At 41.9% G+C, this 22231-nt stretch overlaps 1 protein-coding gene across 4 annotated transcripts in view; it reads right to left on the minus strand.

Moving 5' to 3' along the window:
* The window catches only part of BMPER (BMP binding endothelial regulator), a 244931-nt gene that overhangs the window by 166484 nt on the left and 56216 nt on the right, over nt 1-22231 (minus strand). For all 4 annotated transcript variants that reach the window (XM_063609694.1, XM_055293453.2, XM_055293454.2 and 1 more), the window contains exons 4-6: nt 16514-16596; nt 12686-12776; nt 8317-8399 (exon numbers count right to left, since the gene is read on the minus strand). In XM_063609694.1, the coding sequence (XP_063465764.1) occupies nt 8317-8399; nt 12686-12776; nt 16514-16596 (257 nt within the window). The remainder of the gene's footprint in view (nt 1-8316; nt 8400-12685; nt 12777-16513; nt 16597-22231) is intronic.

Genomic DNA, 22231 nt, shown 5'->3' on the forward strand with positions numbered 1-22231 from the left:
CAACTCAACTATGCTCATGAACGTTTTAAGATGTGATTTGAAGCTCTTGCCTTACCGTTTTCTGCAACTCTAAACTAACATACTATGAAATTTTCCCAGTCCAAATCAAGCCCTCACACTGAATGACCCCTTTTAAGCCAGATCCTCTAAAACCTTATCCCACCTTTGCCCTCTTTCTTCCAAAAAGCTACTAAAGCTTTGTCTAGGTCATGATCAATGAGTACGGTAGGCAAGTAATTCAGCTTTGCCTTATAAACAGGTCATTTTGGTGGTATTTTCAAGAAACCAGAATTTGGTATCCCATAACAATAGTTGTGCATTTATGGATTCAATCTAATGAAAATGGCATTACAATAGACCTTCCACTAGAAGCTTTGGCTGACAGGTAAACCACAACTATTCGGATTCTTTCTAACATAAAACACCAAGATTCACAAGCTCATTGTCCAGTCACAAAACAAGCAGAACACCAGCTACTTTTCTAAGCAAGTTGAAGGCCCCTCCTAGTGGCCAAGTGCTATCCAGCCCTTTAAGAAAACTTTTTTTTTTTTCAATTGACTGTTCAAAATCAAGACCTTTTTGTCCTCAGGGTGATGGTACAACCATAGTGCAAAATGGAACACTGCAGCAATTACACCAATATTTCAGACTAGTTTTGAAAACTCCTCTGGGGCTTTTTGGCCCACACTAGTTAGATAAACTGCCCACATTGATCTAATTTGCTCAATAATTGCTCAATTCTCCAATTTATTGCCCAGATGTAGCCAAATTTCTCCCTGTGGACAGGGAAGATATAATGACAGCTTATGACTAAAATGCATCAAATTGCACATATTATTGCAAGTAAGGCAGAGGGCATGAGAGAGGGTTCAGGCATCGAAGTTCCCAAGTCCCCATGTCAAAGGAGAAACAGCACAGTTGGGCACCATGTGACCACAGAAATGATGAGGCATCTCTTTGCTTCCTATTGCAGAGAACTGCAATCTGAGCTGGAGACGCTGGAGCAGGAGGAGGTCAGTCATGTCTCCCATATACTTCAGAGCAAGGTCAACTCTGAGGATAGTGGATTCTCCTCTTTTAAAAGCTCTGTCACAGTGAGTGGCCCTGATTGTTGGTGACTGCTTCCTGCCACCACAGTTTCCTGCCACCAGAACTTGTGGGGATGTTTGAGGCTTAGGAACACTTTTCAAACAAGACATTCTCAGGGAAGTCATACACATTCCATACCAAACAATTTATCATAAGCTCTAGAGCAGCTGAAATGAATCCCTCTTCCTTTCTGAGCTCATCCACGATGACGTGCATCTCTCTATTCTCTGCCAAATTGGTAAAGACTAAATGTTTGGGGTGGGTGGAGAAAGTAACAGAGAGAGAAGAGAAACGGTGGGGGAAAAGAAGGAAAATAAAAACTAGCATCCATTTGTTCATGAATTCAGCAGATTATTATGTATACCCATTATGTGCCAAGCACAGAAGATACAGTCACCATTTCACCCTAATGGATGGAGTTAAATAAAACCATCACAAACAAAAATATCTAATTACAAATCATTTTAGATGTTTGGAGCGTAAAGTATGGGGTGCTATAAAAGAGTTTCCCAACAGGAAGTGATCTGGTCTTGGGAATCAGAACAAGCTTCCCTAAAGAAGGAATGTCTGGGCTTTGCAGTGCTGGATGAGTGGGCAGAGACTGTCTAGGTATAGGAGCGACGGGAAGGAGGAGAAATGGGAAGAAAAGGAAAAAGCAGCCTAGGTAAAAGCCATGAGGTATGAGACCAGTGCTTCTCAAACTTTATTTGGCAAATGAACCCCTGGGATCATGTGGAACAGCAGATTTCAATTCAGTGGGCTGGAAGAGGGACAGAGATGCTGCATTTCTAATAAGCTCACAGGTGAGGCCCACGTTGCTGGTGGGAGTCCTCCCTTTGTGTAGCAAGATGGAGAGGTTCTGTCTGAAGGCCAGAGTGGCCAGAGCAGAGAGGACAAGGATGAGGGACAGTGATGAGGTCACAGAGGTTGACAGAGGCTGGACCCTGCCTGGCTGCTCAGAACATCTTCAAGAACCCAGTCTAAGAGACAGGGAAGCCATGAGGATCTCCAATTTCTTTGTTTTCTTCAAATACCCTTCCTTGGAGTTTCATTTTCCCTGGGAGGCAGCACTTTGCAATATCTAAAGTGTAAGTGAGAGCAAAGGTGTTTACGGACTTCAGGGCTTCTAAGAGCCAATAAAGCACAGCTCCTTCATCACAGACAGCCCATTAACAACCCATGTTTATTGGTAAAAATCCTCTGAACTTAATACGCCTTTGTCAGCAAAAGTAATTGATCTTGGCCAGTTAATTTGGCTGGTTTTACAGACAGAGAACTTGCTGCTCTTTTAAAAGCATCCTACCACTCTATGGGCTATACTCCCTCCCGTAAGCAATTTCCAAGAACACTGAGCCCCTGGGGTTCTTAAAATAGTTTGGTAAAAAGAACACAAATATCTCTCATTGGCACCTTGGTCTTTAGCCTCACAACATTGAAGACAGGTTTTACAGAAATGTCTGTGCCAACTGCCACCATCCTGTTTCCTGAGAAGTTGACTGAACAAAGGCACACAAAGCTGTTTGCTATACAATTAAGCAGGTAGGAAGCCAAGGTGTGCTTTAACCAACACTCAGTATACTTTAAAAACTATTCTTTCCTTCAGTGTTAGGAAAGAATCTTCTTTCCATTTAAACATGAATATAGTGCTTATTCGCACTGAACACATCTCATAAAGAATGCACTCTGGTATGACTCAGACCGCTATATGGAACAGCTAACGGGACTCAAGCTGTCACTCCCCTGATGAATACTGGGACTCTGAAGAAGTGATTCTCTTGGCTCTTTTATTTCTATAATGGGTAAACAGGGATGATGCAGTTTAACAAATGATAAGAAAGCACCACGTTTTCTGAGTGAGTCATGATGATAGTCACACCTAAAAATGTTAGGTCTGCTTCTGGAATGGGTAAGAGCAAAAGGTTGTGAAATCCTCTCCAGATAATCCTCAAACGTTACCCTGTTCTCAACTGTCTGGAATGCCGTAGAGATGGACCAGCTGAAACCAGGATGTACAATCATGTGTGAGGCATTTGTTTCTTTATCTTAGGAATCCATCTCAATAAGACGAGTGTCTTCCTAGTGGTCTGCCTCTCTGTCACCACATCACAAAAACATCAGCACACAGATTTTCACAAATTCAGAGAGTGTAACTAAGTGGGTTGGACCTCACATACAAGCCACATGGCATATACAAGCCACTTGCAAGTGGGTACACCATGAAGAGTTTGCAGTTCATCCACTGGAGCTGGATAATACCCCCGAGGGATGCTTCACACACACACACAACTCCCTAGGGTGTGCCCCCAAGGCAAACAGTAAGCTACTGATAAGGGGATATCTGACCAGAGTTACTCTCCCAGACGAGAATAGGCTGACCAGCTTGGAAGGGCAGAAGTCTCAGGATGGAAGAGGAAACATTACTCTTTCTTAGTGTACTACATCAAAAGACAGCAATAGGAAAGAAGAAGGGTGCCAACATTGCTGAGCGCCTGCCAGTGGTGCTAAGCACGGAGGAGGAGGGAGGGAAAGATGGCAGGGAAGCTATAGCAAATGAGAGCCATGGAGCCTCAGGAATACAAAAGAGAAAACAGTTGCTTCTCCTTGGGGGAATCAGGTTCTCAGGGAGTTGCAGGGGAGTGGTGATAACAGACTTGGAAAGATCACGCATTCGCCAGGTGAACAAGCAGAAGAAAGGAATTACAGACAGCATAGCAGCAAGAGCAGAGGACTGGAGGCAAAACAGATAGGTTTTGGGAATAGGTTTGGGAAAAAGCTAATGGCTTAGTATTCCAAACATGTGTGTATGCATATGCGTGTATGCATATGCGTCCGCACATATACGCATACACATTCAAAAACATATGAATGTATAGATGTTTACATGCATATAAATGGACACATATGCACACATATATATGTTGTAGCTGACTGTCGCTGCCCTACCCACATCCTCTCACCCTCACCACTTGGGTGTGTGCACATGCCCACACTTCTAACTACCAGTACAGTTAGTCCCTGATGATATTTTGACTTAAACGATATGCATTCAGTAGAATATGTACTTTTTAGTACTCATACAACCATTCTGCTTTTCACTTTAAGTAAAGTTTTCAAGAAGCTTAATGAGCTATTCAATACTTTATTATAAAATTATAAAATAGGCTTTGTGTTAGACGATTTTGTCCAACCATATGCTAATATAAATGTTCTGAGCATGCTGAAGACAGGCTAGGCTAAGCTACAGTGCTCAGTAGGTTAAGTGTGTTAAATGCATTTTTAACTTAAGATATATTCAATTTACAATGCATTTATCAGAGCATAACTCCACTGTAAGTTGAGAAGTATCTGTTTTTGTGTTTCTTCCTCTTGCTGCTAAAGACCACTTTGCCACTTGAGGGGCAGGTTGGAAATGCTACCCAATCAAGACCTCACGGGAGCAGCCCTCAACCAAACCCTGGTTGGAGTTGGTGTGAAGATATTTCAGTTCTCTCACTCCTTCAGTGAAAACATTCTGAGGTATGAATTTTACACTGCCTTCCAGACTTTCCCCAGCAAGACTAAGCTCTGGTCACACACAATGGTAGCTAGCTCACATGGTGTCAAAGTCTATTTGTACTATTATAACAAAATATCTGAGAGTGGGTAACTTATAAAGAACAGGAATTTCTCACAGTTCTGAATGCCGGGAAGTCCAAGATCAAGGTGCTGGCTGGTTTGGTGTCTGGTGAGGGCTGCTCTCTCTGCTTCCAAGATGGCGCCTTGTTGCTGCAACCTCCGAAGGAGAGGAACACTGTGTCCTTACGTGGCAGGAGTGACAGAAGGGCAAGAGAGATGAACTTCCTCCCTCAAGCCCTTATATAAGGACACTTGGCCATTCATGATAGCAGAGACTTCGTGGCTTAATCACTTCCTAAATGTCCCGCCTCTTAATACCACCACAATGGCGATTAAGCTTCAACCCATGAATTTTGGGGGACATTCAGACCATAGCACTTGGTGACATTCCCTCAACTGGCTGCTTCTTCATCCTTGTCTCCCCTCCACACTCTTCTGCCAGAGCCTTCTGTATCTCCCAAATAAACTACTTACACATATATACTTGTCTCAGGGTCTGTTTCTGGGGCATCCAATCTTAAACATGTGTATGTTAGAAATGTGTTGAGAAGTATCTGAGAAATGTGTATGTTTGCAATTGTATTTATAGGCATGTTTTTATATATTTATATATATGTGTGTATAGATACATGCAATTATAGATACAGAGATATACAAATATATAGTCACATAAATACCATATACATGCTCAAATGCATAATATGTTTATATTTCTCTATATATACATCTTTCTATCTTTACCAAAGCACAACAGGTTATTATATGCAGTCTTCATTTGTACAGGGGAAGCTGCAGCCTAACATTATGAACACCCCTCTAGTAGCCTCCTCAGTGGGGCATTTGGCCTCACACAGGTCCTGTCTAAAGCCCTTCTCCAGCTGTGCCCTCTCACGCAGCAAGGTGGCACTTCACACCTGCACGCACCTCACATGCCAAAGCTTCCAAGCAGGCTGCCAGGGCAACACTGGCAAACTCCATGCCTCCTAGTTAAACTCCATGCCTCCAGGCCATGCACTTGGAATATTCCATTCTAAAGTGAACATCTCCACAGTTACCATCCTCAAGAGAGGGCCATTTGCTGCCAAGACATTACTTTTTTTTTTTTTTTAGTGTGCTCCATCAAAAGATAGCAAACGTGAAATAATATTAAAAACCAGATTATTTTACCAACAAGCTACAAAAAAGCAAGCTTACGCCTCAAATGTGTGTGTTCATAAAAGAAAAACTCCTCTTATGACACTCCCCATACCCAAGCTGACACACAAATGTCCTGCCTTCAAGCAAGAACTCTATTGTCTCTCTCATTTATTCTATTAATCTAAAGGTTGATATCGGGAATATAATCAATGTCATTAGTTGCCCTTTGAGTGCTGAGGGTGGCACTGCAGAAAACTAGAAGAATACAGGAATATATGAAATTAGAATATAAGGATATAAGAAAGGAATAGACTCTAGGTCTGGCAACAACTCACTAGGCAGGAAAACTTGGTGTTTCATTCGTCATGCATTGTATTTAAAAACATACGAAATCAGAACGCCTGCAGTACATTTTGGTTTGTGACCCCTGTACATATCATCTCTAAGTTCATTTCCAGTTCCAGCACTGGATAACTCTGGCTGGCTGTCATTGGTACAGCTGCAGGAACTTTCCATTCTCTTTACCACCTTCTAAATTTCCTCTCCAAGGAGGCTCAGCTGACCTTGGCAAACCTTTACCTGGAAAGGAAATTCATTCAGATGCACATTTATAATTACCTATTGAAATATGCCTTGTTTTTCCTCAGTCTACTCTCAAAAGCACAAGATTATTTTTAAAAAATTATCAGAAAGCTTTATAGTTTACAGTATGGAAGAAATAAAATTGAGAAATGGGTAATATTTAATGGCAAATATTATTTACATAAATCATTTATATAAAAATAAAACTATTTAGGCCAGGCATAGTGGCTCACACCTGTAATCCCAGCACTTTGGGAGGCTGAGGCGGGCAGATCACTTGAGGTCAGGAGTTCGAGACCAGCCTGGCCAACATGGTGGAGCCCCCTTTCTGCTAAAAATACAAAAATTAGCCAGGCATGGTGGCGCACAACTGTAATCCCAGCTAGTTGGGAGGCTGAGGCAGGAGAATCACTTGAACCTGGGAGTCAGAAGCTGCAGTGAGCTGACATAGTGCCACTGCACTCCAGCCTGGGAGACAGAGCAAGACTGTGTCTCAAAAAATAAAAAAATAAAAAATAAAGCTATTTAGTCATAATTAGCAGGAGAGGAACAACATGGAGGTTGAGCTGGAATATGCAAGCTCATGCTCATTTTTATGAGTACATTACTTTGTGTTTTTTATATATTATTATATACATGATGTATATTATGTATATTACATAGGTTTTATATCTAGATATATAGAGATATACATATATACTCTCTTCCTACCTCCCTTCCTTTTTTACTGCCTTCTCCCCCATACAAAATCCATCACACTTGGTCATATTTCCTCTAATCTGTATTCTCTAGGTTGGGTGCGTGTGTGCTGAAGGAAGGAGGAAAGATTTTTGAAAAGACATGTAGAGAAATGACAAATGCTATGATTTGTGATGATCCCAATATGATTCTGCTTTGGTGAAATTAGGATGCTAGAGTTCTCCATGTATTTTCCTTTTAATATTCTGAGATGCATACTGAGTCACAAGTGACTTGGAAACTGTATGTTCTTTATTATAACAGATTAAAGGCTTAAAAAATAGATGGTTGTACTAACTCCCTACTGTAAATAACTTGAAGCAGCTGGTTAAGACTAGATTCCCCGTCACTACCACCACCACTGATTTCACCCTAAATTTAACATATATTAATTAAAAAGATCCCTTTACAATTGTAGCATGTGCCAAGTTCTTTTTATATGTAAGCATGCTGGAGAGATCGTTAGTATATGGCTTAGAATTCAGCAATGCTTAGAAAGACAAGCCTGTGACTTTGTCTCACTGATTCCTCCTCTGCCCTGAACTCAACATTTCAGGCGATTTCCTCCTGTCCACTCTGCAACCTGTAAATGATCGGCCCTCAAACCCGGTTCTCACCCCTCAGGATGCACAGAAGTAAGCTGTGTTTGTCCCCATTGCTTCTTACTTGGCTGCACTAAAGAACCAAGCAGCTGCCTCAGCAAAAAGCTCCTCAGCCCCTGAGGAACAGAAAATCCATGCTTTTCCCCAAAAAAGGGAAGCACGTGAAGGAAAGGCAGCCTTTCTTCCTCATGCTTCAGAGCGGAGTTTCTCAATCGGGAGCAAGTTTGCCCTCCATGGACCATTGGGTGGTCTGCAGACATTGGTGATGATATAGCTGGAGGGGTTTACTGGCATCCAGTTGGTGGAGCCAGGGGACTTTGCTAAACATCCTGCAATGCACACGACAGGCCCATGAAGAAGAATTTCCCAGCCCAGAATGTCAGTAGCACTGAGCCAGGTGGATGAGCTTTTCCCTCGGCTCCACATCAGGAGGGACTGACTTTTCCCCAGAGAGGAGATGAGGGAGAGGCTGTAGAGACTGGGGGTGCTCTTGGTGAGTACAAGCAGCGCTTTGCCCAAAGGACACCCTGGGAACATCCACAGCAGGACTTACAGTGCAGGAACACTTGGTACATTTGCTTCCTTCCGGCTGAAATTCCTCCCCTTCTTGATACTGCACACCCTCAAACATACACCCTGGAAAGCAGACAAGAGATTAGAATTAGGGCAACAGCCATCGTCGTTCAACCTGACACAATACTTCTATCCACAGTTCATCCATTGCCCACCTCCAGCCAGCTGATTGTCCTCTTCAACCAGTGGACAAGATTGCTGAATAGTGAAAAGAAAAAAACAGAGGCAAATGATGGGCATGGGACCCGAAACCTCAAAGATGCTGGAAAACAAATAAGACAGTGGAACCCAGGTCAGCCCAAACGGGAGCAGTGCACAATAGAGAGCCATGCATGGGGTCCAGGAGCTGCATGCTGATCATGCTGCCCACTGCCAGAGGGACCAAACCCAGGGGGGCCAGACGAGGCAGATGGAAGGCCAAGGGAGAGAAGTCAACCATGAGCTCAGAGCAGATGACACCAGGGGCCCCACTCAATGAGTACCTAAGAATGGCACAGCCTCTACCATGTCCTAGGTACCCCGATCTCACTCCATATCCACAATGATCCTACGAAGTAGGGACTTTCATCATCACTCTTTTCACAGATAAAGAAAACGTGGCTCAGAGGGGAAAGTAACTCACCCCAGCTGGCAGGTGGCAGAGCTAGAATTCAAACTCAGTTCTGACCCATCTGCTGCACTGTTCAGAGGGCCAGGTACAAAGGCAAGAAGGGGCAGAGGCAGGACAGGAGGTATCACACGGGTTTTCAGCCCCACGCTCTCTGTTAAAGGGACTGTGGCCCCCTCCAAGTTTGAGTTAATAATAGGACCAAAACCCAGGAGGTGTTCCCTATTCAGAAAGATGCCCAGGACACTGCCAAATTCCAAAGAGAGGTCATAAATGGCGTGACGCACAGACCAGACAGGAACCCCATGTCACACAGGCCATGGGACAACTATGAGTTAACAGCAAAGCCACTTTCCTCACAACTGACCTCACAAGCTGCTGGGCCAGGACAGCTGAGATCACTTTCTCCATGGAAGACAGTGCTGGGAGCAAAGCTAGCAGTGGGCAAAACTTAGCCAAAGCGGGGTCTTGTAAAAGACTGCTCCACGCCCCTGAGAATGAGTGTTCAAGGCCTGCCAGCTAAAGCCATCTGCAGAACCCACCAAGCTCTTGGAGCAGCTGGCTCCTGACAAGAAGAATGGGCATTACCCCCACCTGATCTGGCCACTGACCTTATTCATCTTAAGCTGGATACAGAGCCCTTTGTTAAATGGAAGACATGCAGACAAGTGCTACTGAGCCTGAAGTTGCATTACCAAGTGAAACTGTGGCTTAAAAAATGCCCCAGGCATAAGATCTGTATGCTATGACACGCAGAGTTAGCAATCAACCAGCTCCTTGGTATTCTCAGTGATGCTGGAAGGCTTGGTAAGTGTGGGGCCCTCCTAGTGGCTGTATCTCAGCACTGTTACTATGGCAGATGCACAGTCATCTCTCTTTAAGGTGCACTTCCAACAAGGCAGCTTTAAATCTTTCATACAGGTTTGCACCACTGATTTTGTCATACACATTGCCAGATTAACTACAACAATCTACACTTGACCACTTAAAAGAAATGAAAATTCTATGCAAACTGTTTCCATCATAACCCACCATTCCTGAGCAAAGAGCCCAACGAAAAGGAAGGAGCAGTCAACCAAGAATGCCCTAAAATCTGCTTCAGGAAGAAACCGACCACAGACTACGTGTTTGTCATTACGCAGAATACCATTCCCCCATCAATGCCAGTACTTCTGAGTCACCAAGGAGGATACCCAAGGCTTCTCTTGACTCTCCCTCTCTAGATTTGCCTGAAGCCTCCCTCACAAGACAAAAAAATAATGCCTTGTGGATACAGTTCCTTCTGGATCCTTCAATTTGCATCCCAAAGGTTGGCCTTTGGAATTAAGGAGAGGGAATGAAATTGATTCATGATCCCATAACTGAGGACGCAGAGCCTGCCCAGGTGTCAGGGGGCTGGTGGGTGGCACTGGCACGCCAATTCTTAAAGATTTGCCTCCCAGAGCACCTGGACCTAAGCTTCTCAATTCTCGCAGTGTGTGTGGGCTATGGGAGGTAGTGCCCTATGGTGGCCAGAAAAGAGGAGGGGCCGGATCCCAACCCCACCTTTGGCCCTTACTAACGGACCTCAGGCAGGCACTTACTCTCAGTGGGCCTAATTTCTTCTTGTGTAAACAGTGGATGGCTCTGAGGACTTAGCACTGTAATATGAGCAGTCATGGAATTCAGCCCTTTCCTTCCTAGAAACTCAACCAAAAAGAGACTGGAAGAAGCAATGGCTCAAATATAACTTTAACTGCTGAAATAGATCGCTCTGCTGTTTGTGTACCCAGTTTCAAAGGCAGCCTGAAAATATGACTATCTCCTAAGTGAGGAGAATGTTCTACAGGATGAGAGGTCTTGGGCTTGAAGTGTTCCATTTCATTATTGTTGGTCCATGACAGATCCCATGGTTATGTTGGTCCATGACGGATCCCATGGTTATGAGGAGTGGGCAGCTCTGATTTGATTCTGTGTCAATAAAGCAATAAAGCCAGGCGCAGTGGCTCATGCCCATAATCCCAGCACTTTGGGAGGCCGAGGAGGGTGGATCACGAGGTCAGGAGATCAAGACCATCCTGACTAACACGGTGAAACCCCATATCTACTAAAAATACAAAAAAATTAGCTGGGCGTGGTGGCAGGCGCCTGTAGTCCCAGCTACTTGGGAGGCTGAGGCAGGAGAACGGTGTGAACCAGGGAGGCGGAGGTTGCAGTGAGCCGAGATCACACCACTGTACTTCAGCCTGGGTGACAGAGCAAGACTCCATCTCAAAAAATAAAAATAAAAAAATAATAATAAACAGTCTACTCAACACAACTGAACTCATATTTAAGAGCTATGATATTTTTATACCTATATGGCGTATAAAATATGCTCTGTTATCAATGTCAGGGTTGGCTGTGTATAGAAATTATCTGGGAGATCTGAGACCCAAATGTTCCTCAGAGATTCTGATAGAATTGGTCTGGGATGCAGCTTGATCATCAAGATTGATTTTTTTAAGGATTTTCAGGTGACTCTGGTGTGCAGCCTGGATAACTACTGATCTCATTGAATAAAGATCCTATAGGCATTTGAGGACAGGGTTAGGCAATACAAACCTTTCAACACATTCAGAGGGAAAAGCACTCAAGCAATCTCTGCTTGATAGACACAAAACAACTGGATAATGGGAAAAATAATTTTACTTTCAACTAGTTTTTGGCTTTCATGTAAGCTCATGAACAATACAAGCTTTACAGAAATCCCAGTGTGAAAAAGAGGCTGAATAAAGACAGCCCGGGGAGCTGAGGAGGGTTAGACATAAGTGGAAGCTGGCTAGCCTTGTCATTCAAGGGTGAGAAAAGGCTGAACTCTGAAAGGGACCATGCCTTTGAGACTGCATGGAGGAAAGTGACAGGTGCCTAAGAATGCAGCAGGAGCTCATCTCTGCAGAGCATCCAGTGGTGCCTTAGCCACTTCACAGGAAGTTTCCAAGAACAGAAGGCCCTTTAGAGATTAACCTCAAAAGCAGAGCAGTAGTCGTATCACCATTCTTGAGGAAAAGCACTCAGAAAAAAAAAAAAAATCAACCCCAAACGCAGAACACCTGTCGGAGACTATTGGCCAGTGGCTTAAGAGATCAGAAAAAAATCTCTCACCTCAAAAGCCCCAGGCTTGTATGTAAGGGCAGGAAAAGATGCAGGAGGCCTTTGTAATCCTGTTCAGAAAAGTAAAAGGAAATGTTCCAGCCGCTGCAAAGGAAAGATCCTTTTGCTGTCAACTAGGAAGCAGGGCCCTCTAAAAAAGACAGAGGGTCCACCTTGTTGAACCACATGGAAAACTGAGACCAGCAAAACCCTAAGCTAAATTCACTTAGGGACACAGCTCTCAGTTTTCAGAAAACATCTGGTCACCTCATCACCACGGCAAGCTCTGGCCAGGATTTTGCAATATGAAGCAGTAAAAAGACATTTCTGAAAGCCAGAGAAAGCCACAACCTTTTCTTCCAAAATAAGCATTACCTGTGGCCCTGTGGAGTGGAAAGCAGGCCTCGGAGCCTGGAGAACCCCCATGCCAGGACCTCCAGCACATTGCATTCATGCTGGGCACACTGAGGCAGCCAAGCGGATTATTTCTATGCAAAGGAGCTCGCTCTCTAAACCCATTAGGTACACAGATGTAAAGTGAGGAAAATTTCCAACAAGAGGGGTTGGGAGATTCTTGCATTCCTGAGAGAACATACAGAGATTTCCAGCCTCCCCTTCCTGAGAACGTTACCTGGACATGTGGGGCAGCACATTCCCAGATGCTCCAAAGGGTTTTTACAATGAACAACACAGCGCATCTCAGACTCTGTGACAACGCCCTCCTGAAACACAGAACACCACAAGCAAAGTCAGCCCAGAATTCCCACGGAGTTACTACTTTTGGAAAGTGACCTAAGTAGGAGAAGTGCTCAAGCACAAAAACCGCAGGGCTTGGTGGGTGTCAGGGCGAGAGGTATGAGACACCAACGAGGTGAGATCCGGGCTCACCCCAATCAATGCTCTAGAACTCAGTGCAAATCTGTCACCTCTTATTTTCCCCTGTCTTTGCTTTCTCTTTGGCCCTAATTTCTTGCTTCCTTCTAAATCTAGTTTTTAAGACCTTCTTGCTGTCAGTAAGTACCCAACAGAATCTAGCTGCTCATTCACAATTGTTTTAGGTTTTCCACACTTCCTGTACTTTCTATCATTGTTATTCACGTCAAGCCATTAATGGTGAGTCAGAGTATAAGCATCTTAACCTAGACTAGCACCTGGAGATCCTAAATCCTTACCAACCTTCTAGAAATAACTAGGCCAGCTCTGTAATCTTAGAAATGTCACCCTGACTCACACAGAGTCTGGGTCTCAGTTTTCCTCAAGCATCAAAGGAAGGGATTAGATAAAACTATTTTTAAGTTCATATTATAAATGTCAAAATAGGGACTTTAGGGCTTAATAATAAAATCAAGTGGCCGGGCGCAGTGGCTCACGCCTGTAATCCCAGCACTTTGGGAGGCTGAGGCGGGCGGATCACGAGGTCAGGAGATCGAGACCATCCTGGCTAATGTGGTGACACCCCTTCTCTGCTAAAAATACAAAAAATTAGCCGGGCGTGGTGGCAGACGCCTGTAGTCCCAGCTACTCAGGAGGCTGAAGCAGGAGAATGGTGTGAACCCAGGAGGCGGAGCTTGCAGTGAGCCAAGATTGCGCCACTGCACTCCAGCCTGGATGACAGAGAGAGACTCCATCTCAAAAAAAAAAAAAAAAAAAAAAATTGAGTCATTTGCAAATTGATGTTGGGACTCTAATATCACCTTAATGTCAATTGAAATATTTTTAGGACTAATTTTCAGAGTTGGCCTTTGAAGGGCTTTCTCCAGATTCTCTACCCATTTTGTAAATGGATTTGTGTTTTATTTTTGGTTTGTTTTTTGTTGTTGTCTGTGTTGGAATGGGTGGCACAGGCTGAAAGCAAATATAACAAATTAACAACTAGGTCATTTTCTTCATCGTGTCTGCTACCACATCATCTCAACCCAACAAGGAGGGCTACATCCTAAATGTTTTCATATCATGTCAGGCCTGAGGTTTCCACTCGCTGGAGAATTGATTATGGCTTGAATCACATGGGAAAGAAAAAAACAACTAAACTACTAGCAATATATAACATCACGAAAAGATCCATGCTTTAGTTACATAACTGAAGCAATGCAAAAAGCTATGCATGGCCCCAAATCAATTTTTGTTCAGTATCTGCAATCCAGATGGAGGATTCAGGTTAGTTCCCAGCATGAATTTCCTGTCCATGATCTTCAAATTTTCCTCTTCCCATAAGAAATTAAAAGCAGGAAAATAAAGGTAAATTTCTCACCATCAGAGCTCCCTTGGTAGGAAGATATAAGAAACAGGTAGAATTCAATTCAAATGGAACTAGGCCAGATCATTAGACTTCCTGTCATCTGAGACCTTGTTGTACCCAGTCCATGCAGGCGCTCTACCAGAAGCATTTTTAACAGTTTGGCTTTCTGCTTACAACTATCCCTGAAGAGAGTACTATTTCTGTTTTATAGGTAGTTAAAGTGAGGTACAGTGAGGTTAAGCAGCAAGTTATGTGAGTGGCAGAATCCATATTTCACCTACTGCCCTACACTGTATCCTCCGCTACTGATTTTGTGCCCCGAGAAAAGAAGAGCATGCAAAGAGAGGTTGCCACTGTGTCATTCTGCAGAGAAGCAAGAAGACTTCCCTGACAGGTGCCTGCGTTCCAAGATGAGGTCTCATACCTAAAGAAGGAAGCAAGTCAGGAAAGGGAAGGTCCCAGCTGAGCAAAGGAGCAGCCTTTGGTATGTTCCTTCACCGCAGGTTGCTTTTCTGTGTATTGAATAAAATATTATCCTAGCTAGCAGGGCACAGACAAGGTTTTAGAAAGGAGGTAAAAATGAAAGACAAACTTCCTCTTGGGTAGGTAACATCCACTTTCTCTTCCCCATTTTACAGGTCAGCATCTCCTGACTCCCAAGGCTGCTGGACTTTAAGATCTCTTTCAACAGTAATTAGAGATTCCTGCATCACTCTTTCTAGGCCCTACTGACCAGGGATGCTAGGCAACTGGAGTTTCAGGGTTAACAATGGATAATGGCTTAATGTGTTATTCAGTCAACAAAATAGTCCCTCCCATATAATAGCTTCCACTTAATTTAAACAAAGTCTTCATCCAAAGGCAGCAAAATTCACCCATGGCTGGTCCATGCAACTTGAGGATCTTCAAAACCTCTGACTGTTACATAGGAATACCATGCTAGACTCCAGAGGATATGTGATTGTCTTGTTTAGCATTAAAACCATGGCTTTGGTTTTCTGAGTGCTCTACCAAAGAGTTGAAATTTTGCTGGTCAAGAGGCGTGGGTGAAGTGGTATAAATTTTGAAACAAATGTGGGATTTTGGTGTTATGGAAACTTATTGCTCTCATACCTTTGCAGTATGACACTGATTGAACCTGCAACCTGGAGTAAAAATCCAGCAAATATTTGTTGATTTAATAATGTATTATTTATATGTGTTTACCCACTGCTTATTTTAACAAGCAACAGATTTCCTACATAAATAAGCTGAATATTTAACTGAATAAATAGCTGAAGGTCTTATGAATAAGCATACCTATCATGGCATATAATAGGAACATACTACCTAAAATTTAGATTTTAGTAAACTAAATGTCACTATGCTTAAGATAAGAGCAAAGAGAAATATCCATTATTATACTAACCCTTCAATTTCCTTTAAATGCAAAAGCATATCCTTGGACAACAAAATGGGGTTAGGGATAAAATGACTTAACAGCACCTTTTCTACAAAGAAGAATTTTTAAGTTTTGTCAAAATTAGATGAGCATAATTTGTCACAGATTATTTATAAAAAGTTTTTGTTTGCTTGTTTTTTTAAAAGAGGAGTTTGAAAATTTAGGCTTTTCATTTCTGCTTTAGTTTATCTTGCTGTGTTTAACACCTGATGGGGTTAGAGCATGTGGAATCGCTGCTCTTTTCAGAGTTCAATGAGGATCAGCCACAGTGGACTCCCTAGTTGCTGAATTGGTGGTTTTTTAATTTGTCAGGTTGAAATCATCGAGTTACAGTATACTAATTGCTTCAGTGTAACAGTTTACAGATTGGATCCAGCTCAAAATCTTTCTAAATCAAAGAAGGGAAACATACATCCTTTAACAATACCCCCTTTCTGCTAAGAGGAATTCATGTTTTGCTCAAAGATGACTTCACAGGAAGACATGAATTTTCCCCAAGGACATGTGCATCTTCCTGGAGTTTTCCCAGGCACATTTTAACAATGGTGGACAACTCTGCTGTGTGTTTCTGGAAGCAAGTTCTACACAATATCTATGCTGCACCTGTCTCGTTGTGGTGAATGTCACAGTAAGTACACACAAGGATACAGTTGCTTTTTCATTGGTTTTTTCATTTCTGTTTGGCCTTTTTAGGGTTTTGTTCTATGTTGTGTGAAGGGGTGACTAAAGAGGACTCTATGGATTCCTTTCTACTGGAGAGAGAAATAATTGAACTTTACCTGGCACTGGCGTAGAACACAAGGCTCAGCCGGGCTCTGCCATTTGAAGGAGCTGTTATAGGTATTTCCTTCATAGGTGCAACCTAGACAGGAGACACAGAAGCAGGAAGAAAGGCCAAGAATGGATATGGGTTTCCTTTACCTTTTGAAGGAAAATAAGTTATGTTCTCTAAGCCCAGATTAGCGATCACAGGAACCAACATGCTCTTTGGCTATTTTTCCCCAAAACACAACTAAGCCTTTTAAGTATCCACTTGACATTCACTTACATTAATTTATTGACTACTGAGAAGATTAACCTCCTGAATTACATTATCAAGTGCCAAGTCATAGATTGATGAACTCTCATGGCCAAAATGTATAACCTCGTGACTTGATTTATGCCTAATGATGTATGAGGAGTAACAGAGCTAAAAACACCACTATTAAAAGGGATCTTACATGAGAATAAATTAACTCAAGATCAAAAGTGAAGCTTAAAACATGATAGAAAATAAAAGCAGAAAATTAAAATATAGGACTTGAACACAAAATTCTATACCTATCTAAGATTGTTGATGAGCTACTGTCTTCACTAGATAAAACCTTCCAACTCTTACCTCCAATTCGAAGAGCTATGATTTCATACTTACTTTTTATATTACTTTTAGGTAGTAAATTAGACTAAGCGAATCTGAAACTACCCAAGTATGGATTATCACATGTTTATTCATTGGCAAAAACAGAAGTCAAAGGCCAGAGATCCTCAAAAGAAGAAATAAGCCAGTTAGCTTGAGTCTCTGTGGAAAAAGGCCAAAGAAACAATAGTGTGGAAATCACAGCCTAGGTCCTGAATCAGTTTCTACAAATAACCCTCCACACTGTGGGTTACACGATCTAGGAAGATGCACTTGGCAATGCCTATAGTCACTGTATCCTTAGAAGCCCACTAGGCAAAGAGATTTACCAATACATAGTCTGGATTGCTTAATACAAAAAGTACAGAAGCAGGAACACACACATGTGATAATGCAGAAATAAAAGGGCCTGGCTCTCTGTTTCAATGACTGATTTCTGGCAAGCTAATCAATCTCAATTCACATCGAGTTTTTCTTGTCCAAGACAGAAAAGAGACTCACTCCTTCCATCAGAACTTTTAGATAGTGCTGTGGTTAAAAAAAAAAAAAAAATCCCTGTTAATACATTCAAGCAGAATAACAAAGGACTTAGAAAAAACTCAATAAATGTTTTCATAAACTTGGAACTATGATCTGAATTCCCAAAGAATTATGAATGACTGAAAATGGCTCAGTAATACTCTGCTCTCTAGTTCCTACAAATCAAATTACTAAAGTACACAACTGATTGGAAACACATTAGGGAAATGCTTTCACTATATATTTTTTAATTTCCTTTGCATGAAGTGTTACAGAGATAAAATGTTCAACCACAGGAACCCCTAGCACACTACAAATACTTACGCCAAACCGAGAATGAATACAGTAAATTTTCAACAATGAAAACCAATATAAAACAATTTGGGCTAGCATAAATCTTACTGAACAAATGCACTTACAAGAGACGTGCCATGTGCATGTCTGATCCACTAACACAGAAACTTTCAGATAATAAATAACTTGTTCCGAGAGATGGAGGCAGGGAAATCAGAGAACCAAATCCAATTCATGTTAAGTCCAAGTAAATATGAAACGCCTGCCAAGTCTGCCAGTGGAGTTTCCGAATATGTTATATATTTTCATTATCTGAATTGAAAAACTGAAAGAAAGGGTGATTTTTTGCTGCTAATAGTGCAAGCAAAGATCTTGCCTTTTTTGTTTTAGAGGAGGAAGTGTACTACAAAATCCATGCGGGCCAGGGTTAAGAGGCTGGTCCCAAGCAATGCCAGGTCATGTGCAAAGGGCTCCCAGGAGGAGCACCCAGCTGTCTGGATTATTCCACTCTTTATGGGATAAAAGGTATTGGAATAAATGGTCCACAGTGCAAGGAACCCAACAGTGTTTTCTGCTTCAAATAACTGTCAGTGGGAAGCCTTGTTCCTCCACCATAATTTACCACATAAAGAAAGATTGGACAATAATACTGGAAAATCAGACGAAGGTCACATTGTGAAGTGCTCCATTGCTTAACCACCCTTGTTTATGTGTCATTCTATCACATCTGAGTCCATATAACAGATCTTCTCAAATGATGGATGAATCTGAGTGACTGAACAGACTCCAAAACATCTGTGAAAATCTCTTTAGTATATGTAATCCACACCTTTTCCTTCTTCACCTACCCTCACTACCATCAACTACTTATGGAGACTTCAGTATATCAAGCATTAGAATGGATTTCATATGTAAGGACTCTCAGAAAAAAAGATAATTAAAGAAAGGACATTCTCATTGCTCTTTGGGTTTATGTTCTAAGATAAACATGTTATTTTAATTCATGAAACTAACGAGCTAAATGAAGACTCAGATATAGATACAATCAAAGAAAACCTTATATGTAGTCAAAAATAAATGACTTCTTATTTTATGTTAGATAAATTTCTTTACAATTAATTCTATTTGCCACCAACTTTATGCTGCTAATAGGGTAAACAGACAATATCTTGCCCCATTTTTATTTAAGTTCCAGAGAGAAGGAATATACTATCTCTTATTGGCCATGGTAGAAAGAGATGCACACAAAATTTTCCATCATACATCCAGGCATTGCTTCCCAAACTCCCTCTAGTGAGAGACCAGTTTTGTTTTCATTTTTGTTTGTTTTTTGTTTTTTGTTTTGAGACGGAGTTTTGCTCTTGTCTCCCAGGCTAGAGTGTGATGGCACGATCTTGGCTTACTGCAACCTCCGCCTCCCAGGTTCAAGTGATTCTCCTGCCTCAGCCTCCTGAGTAGCTGGGATTACAGGCGCCTGCCACCATGCCCAGCTAATTTTTGTATTTTTAGTAGAGACGGGGTTTCCCCATGTTGGCCAGGCTGGTCTCGAACTCCTGACCTCAAGTGATCCGCCTGCCTTCGCTTCCCAAAGTGCTGGCCCAAAGGCATGAGCCACTGTGCCCAGCCTTTGTTTTGTTTTTTAATCCAGTGTGGACTGATACTTTTATAAAATATAATTAAAGTGACTTACTAGAAAAAACTGAATTTCAAAGAGACAAAATATAAGCCCAACTTTTATTATTACATGTAATAGGCACAGAATACACTACCAAATTATATCAAACATTTCTGTTTACTGTCCATTTTTGTACTCAACTTATTGTAGACCAGCACCATGGACCACATTCTGAGACACATTCTGGGTTTAATTGCATTGAGAGGCACATTATGGGAGCAGGAGGAACAACTCAATGAAATAATATAAATATATTCAAGTGTTGACGTTTAGAATAGAAGCAAACTTAACAGATATTATACTTTATCTCCTTCTTTTTACAGATGAGAAAATTTGCACAAAAAGGCTAAAGGGCTTACTCCAAATTAGAAGAAATTAGATATGAAACTAACATTAGAATCCAGGTGCCATGTGAAAATTACATTTTTACATCCAGGTCTAAATTGCTAGTATTATTTTAGCATTTTCTAATTCAGCATAATATCCTTTGCTTTGAGGATTTCATGGCCCAGGAATAAAACCAGCACTTGTCCATATAAAATTAAATCATAGCAGATCTAGTAATTAAATAAAAGAGTAAGTGACTGGAATAATTAGACGACTGATCAGGTAAATATGCAGCAAGCAGTAAAGTAGCTTTTTTTTTCTTTAAATATTTACAAGAAACTCCCTACAAGGGATTTATAAACATTCATTAGTTTTCTTCTAGTGACAAAAAGCATTTGAGATTTTATAAGCTTCATTAAAATCATCAGTACTGCAGCGGGAGATGTGGTAATTTTCTGAAAAAATCACTACGATATCTTTAAACCAGCAGTTCTCAAGTGAGGGTGATTTTGCCTTTCACCCTAAGCCCTACCCAGGGGACTTTGGGCAACATTAGGAAACATCTTGGGTTATCACAGCTGGAAGATATGGAGTGCTATAGGCGTCTAATGGGTAGAGGCCAGGTATGATGCTAAACATCCTACAATGCACAACAAGAATTAACCAGCTCAACATTTTCATTGTGCCAAGGCTGAAAAACCCTGATTTAAACCATCACACAAAGCTCAATATGGTTCTTCCTTACATCTAAAATAATACAACAATGAGCCTAAACCAGCTACACTTTTCTTTTGTATATATTTTGGCTTTTTTATGTTAATTATTTTCTGAGTGGGAAAGAACTCCAGAGTATTTGTCCTAACATTCATATTCTTGTAGAGAAGCTTGGCTTAGCCAACTGAGAAAATGGGGCAATGAAAACAGGAAGAGCACAAATTAATTGAATCCACAGTTAAGTAATAAAACTCATTTTTCCTATTAGTTCTGACCTTTTTCAGTGGCCACATTATCCCAAGGGAGAAAGAATACCACACATTTTCATTATTCTGTTGTTAAAATAGCTGTTAAAAATCATCAGGACCATAAAAAATGGCATTGGCCTTCTAATGAGCCTTAGCTGTGCCTAGTTTCTCCTATTTAGTCTTAATCCTCTCATTTTTCACATTAACATCAGTCAAATTGCAAAGAACTGGATCTTACCATTATGAATAACTTACCCCCTGGTACCCAAAGCCTTCACATGCCCCCAACGTACCTTTCCAGTTCTTTCCCTTCATCCCTAGAACTCCATGTCACTGCCTGGAGTTACCTTCACAATGAACTCACAAGCTTCTGAATGCATGTTCAAGTTCCTCAACTAAGGCAATCTGGCTTCTGACCCCACCATCCCTCCACTAAAACTTTACTCTCTTGAGCTACAGCTGCCTTCTAAGGGCCCAAGCAAAAGACACTCAGTCATTATTGTCTGGAGCCTCTTTGTGGAGCAATGACCGGGCTTTCCTTCTTCAATGCCTTCCCACACCTTCCAGATGCTCTCTCCCAGTTACCTCTCCAACCTCTCTACTCCAGCCTCAGCTAAGCTGCTGGTTATTTCTCTCCTGCCTGGACTATTGCAACAGGCTCACTGACTGTTTCTCCTGGCTGTGGTAGGGACCTTTCTTAAGCCATCCTTCTACACAGCTTTCACTGCGTGCTCTTTCTGGCCTGCTCATGTCATTCACAATGACCAATGGTACACAGACTGGCTGAGGTATAGACCAGGCACCCATCCCTAGCCCTTTTATTCTAGACAAATTGGATCAGAGTTTCCAAAAGTAGGAAGTGGAAGAGGAATCTAACATGTAGCCAGGATTGAAAACCATGAACCTTTAGTGTAAACATCAAAGATATCCTGGGCCTGGCCTCAACTCACCTCTTCATCCTCTCTTCTGCTGTTCCCAAACTTGTACTCTCTCCATTGCAGAGAAGCTGTACTTAGAATTGTCCAAAACATGGCCAGAAGATCTCAACCTGCGATTTTGCACATGCCGGTCCCTTATGGAAAGCCTTAATCTCATCCATTTTCTCCATCTCCATTACCCCACAAGGAAACCTACATCACCCAAACTTTCCTTCCTTGCCTAACTCATCCTTGTTCAAGACTCAGCTTAAAATTATAGTCTCTAGGAAGCCTTCCATGAAACTTCCCCACTCAGGGTATGCTCCTGTGTTCTTTCTCCATGCACAATGTGAATTCCAAGTCCCTTTGTTTGTGGCAAGGACTTGATAAATGTTTAATTTCATTGG

This window comes from Symphalangus syndactylus, chromosome 9 (assembly GCF_028878055.3).
Source record: "Symphalangus syndactylus isolate Jambi chromosome 9, NHGRI_mSymSyn1-v2.1_pri, whole genome shotgun sequence".
Classification (NCBI taxonomy): domain Eukaryota; kingdom Metazoa; phylum Chordata; class Mammalia; order Primates; family Hylobatidae; genus Symphalangus; species Symphalangus syndactylus.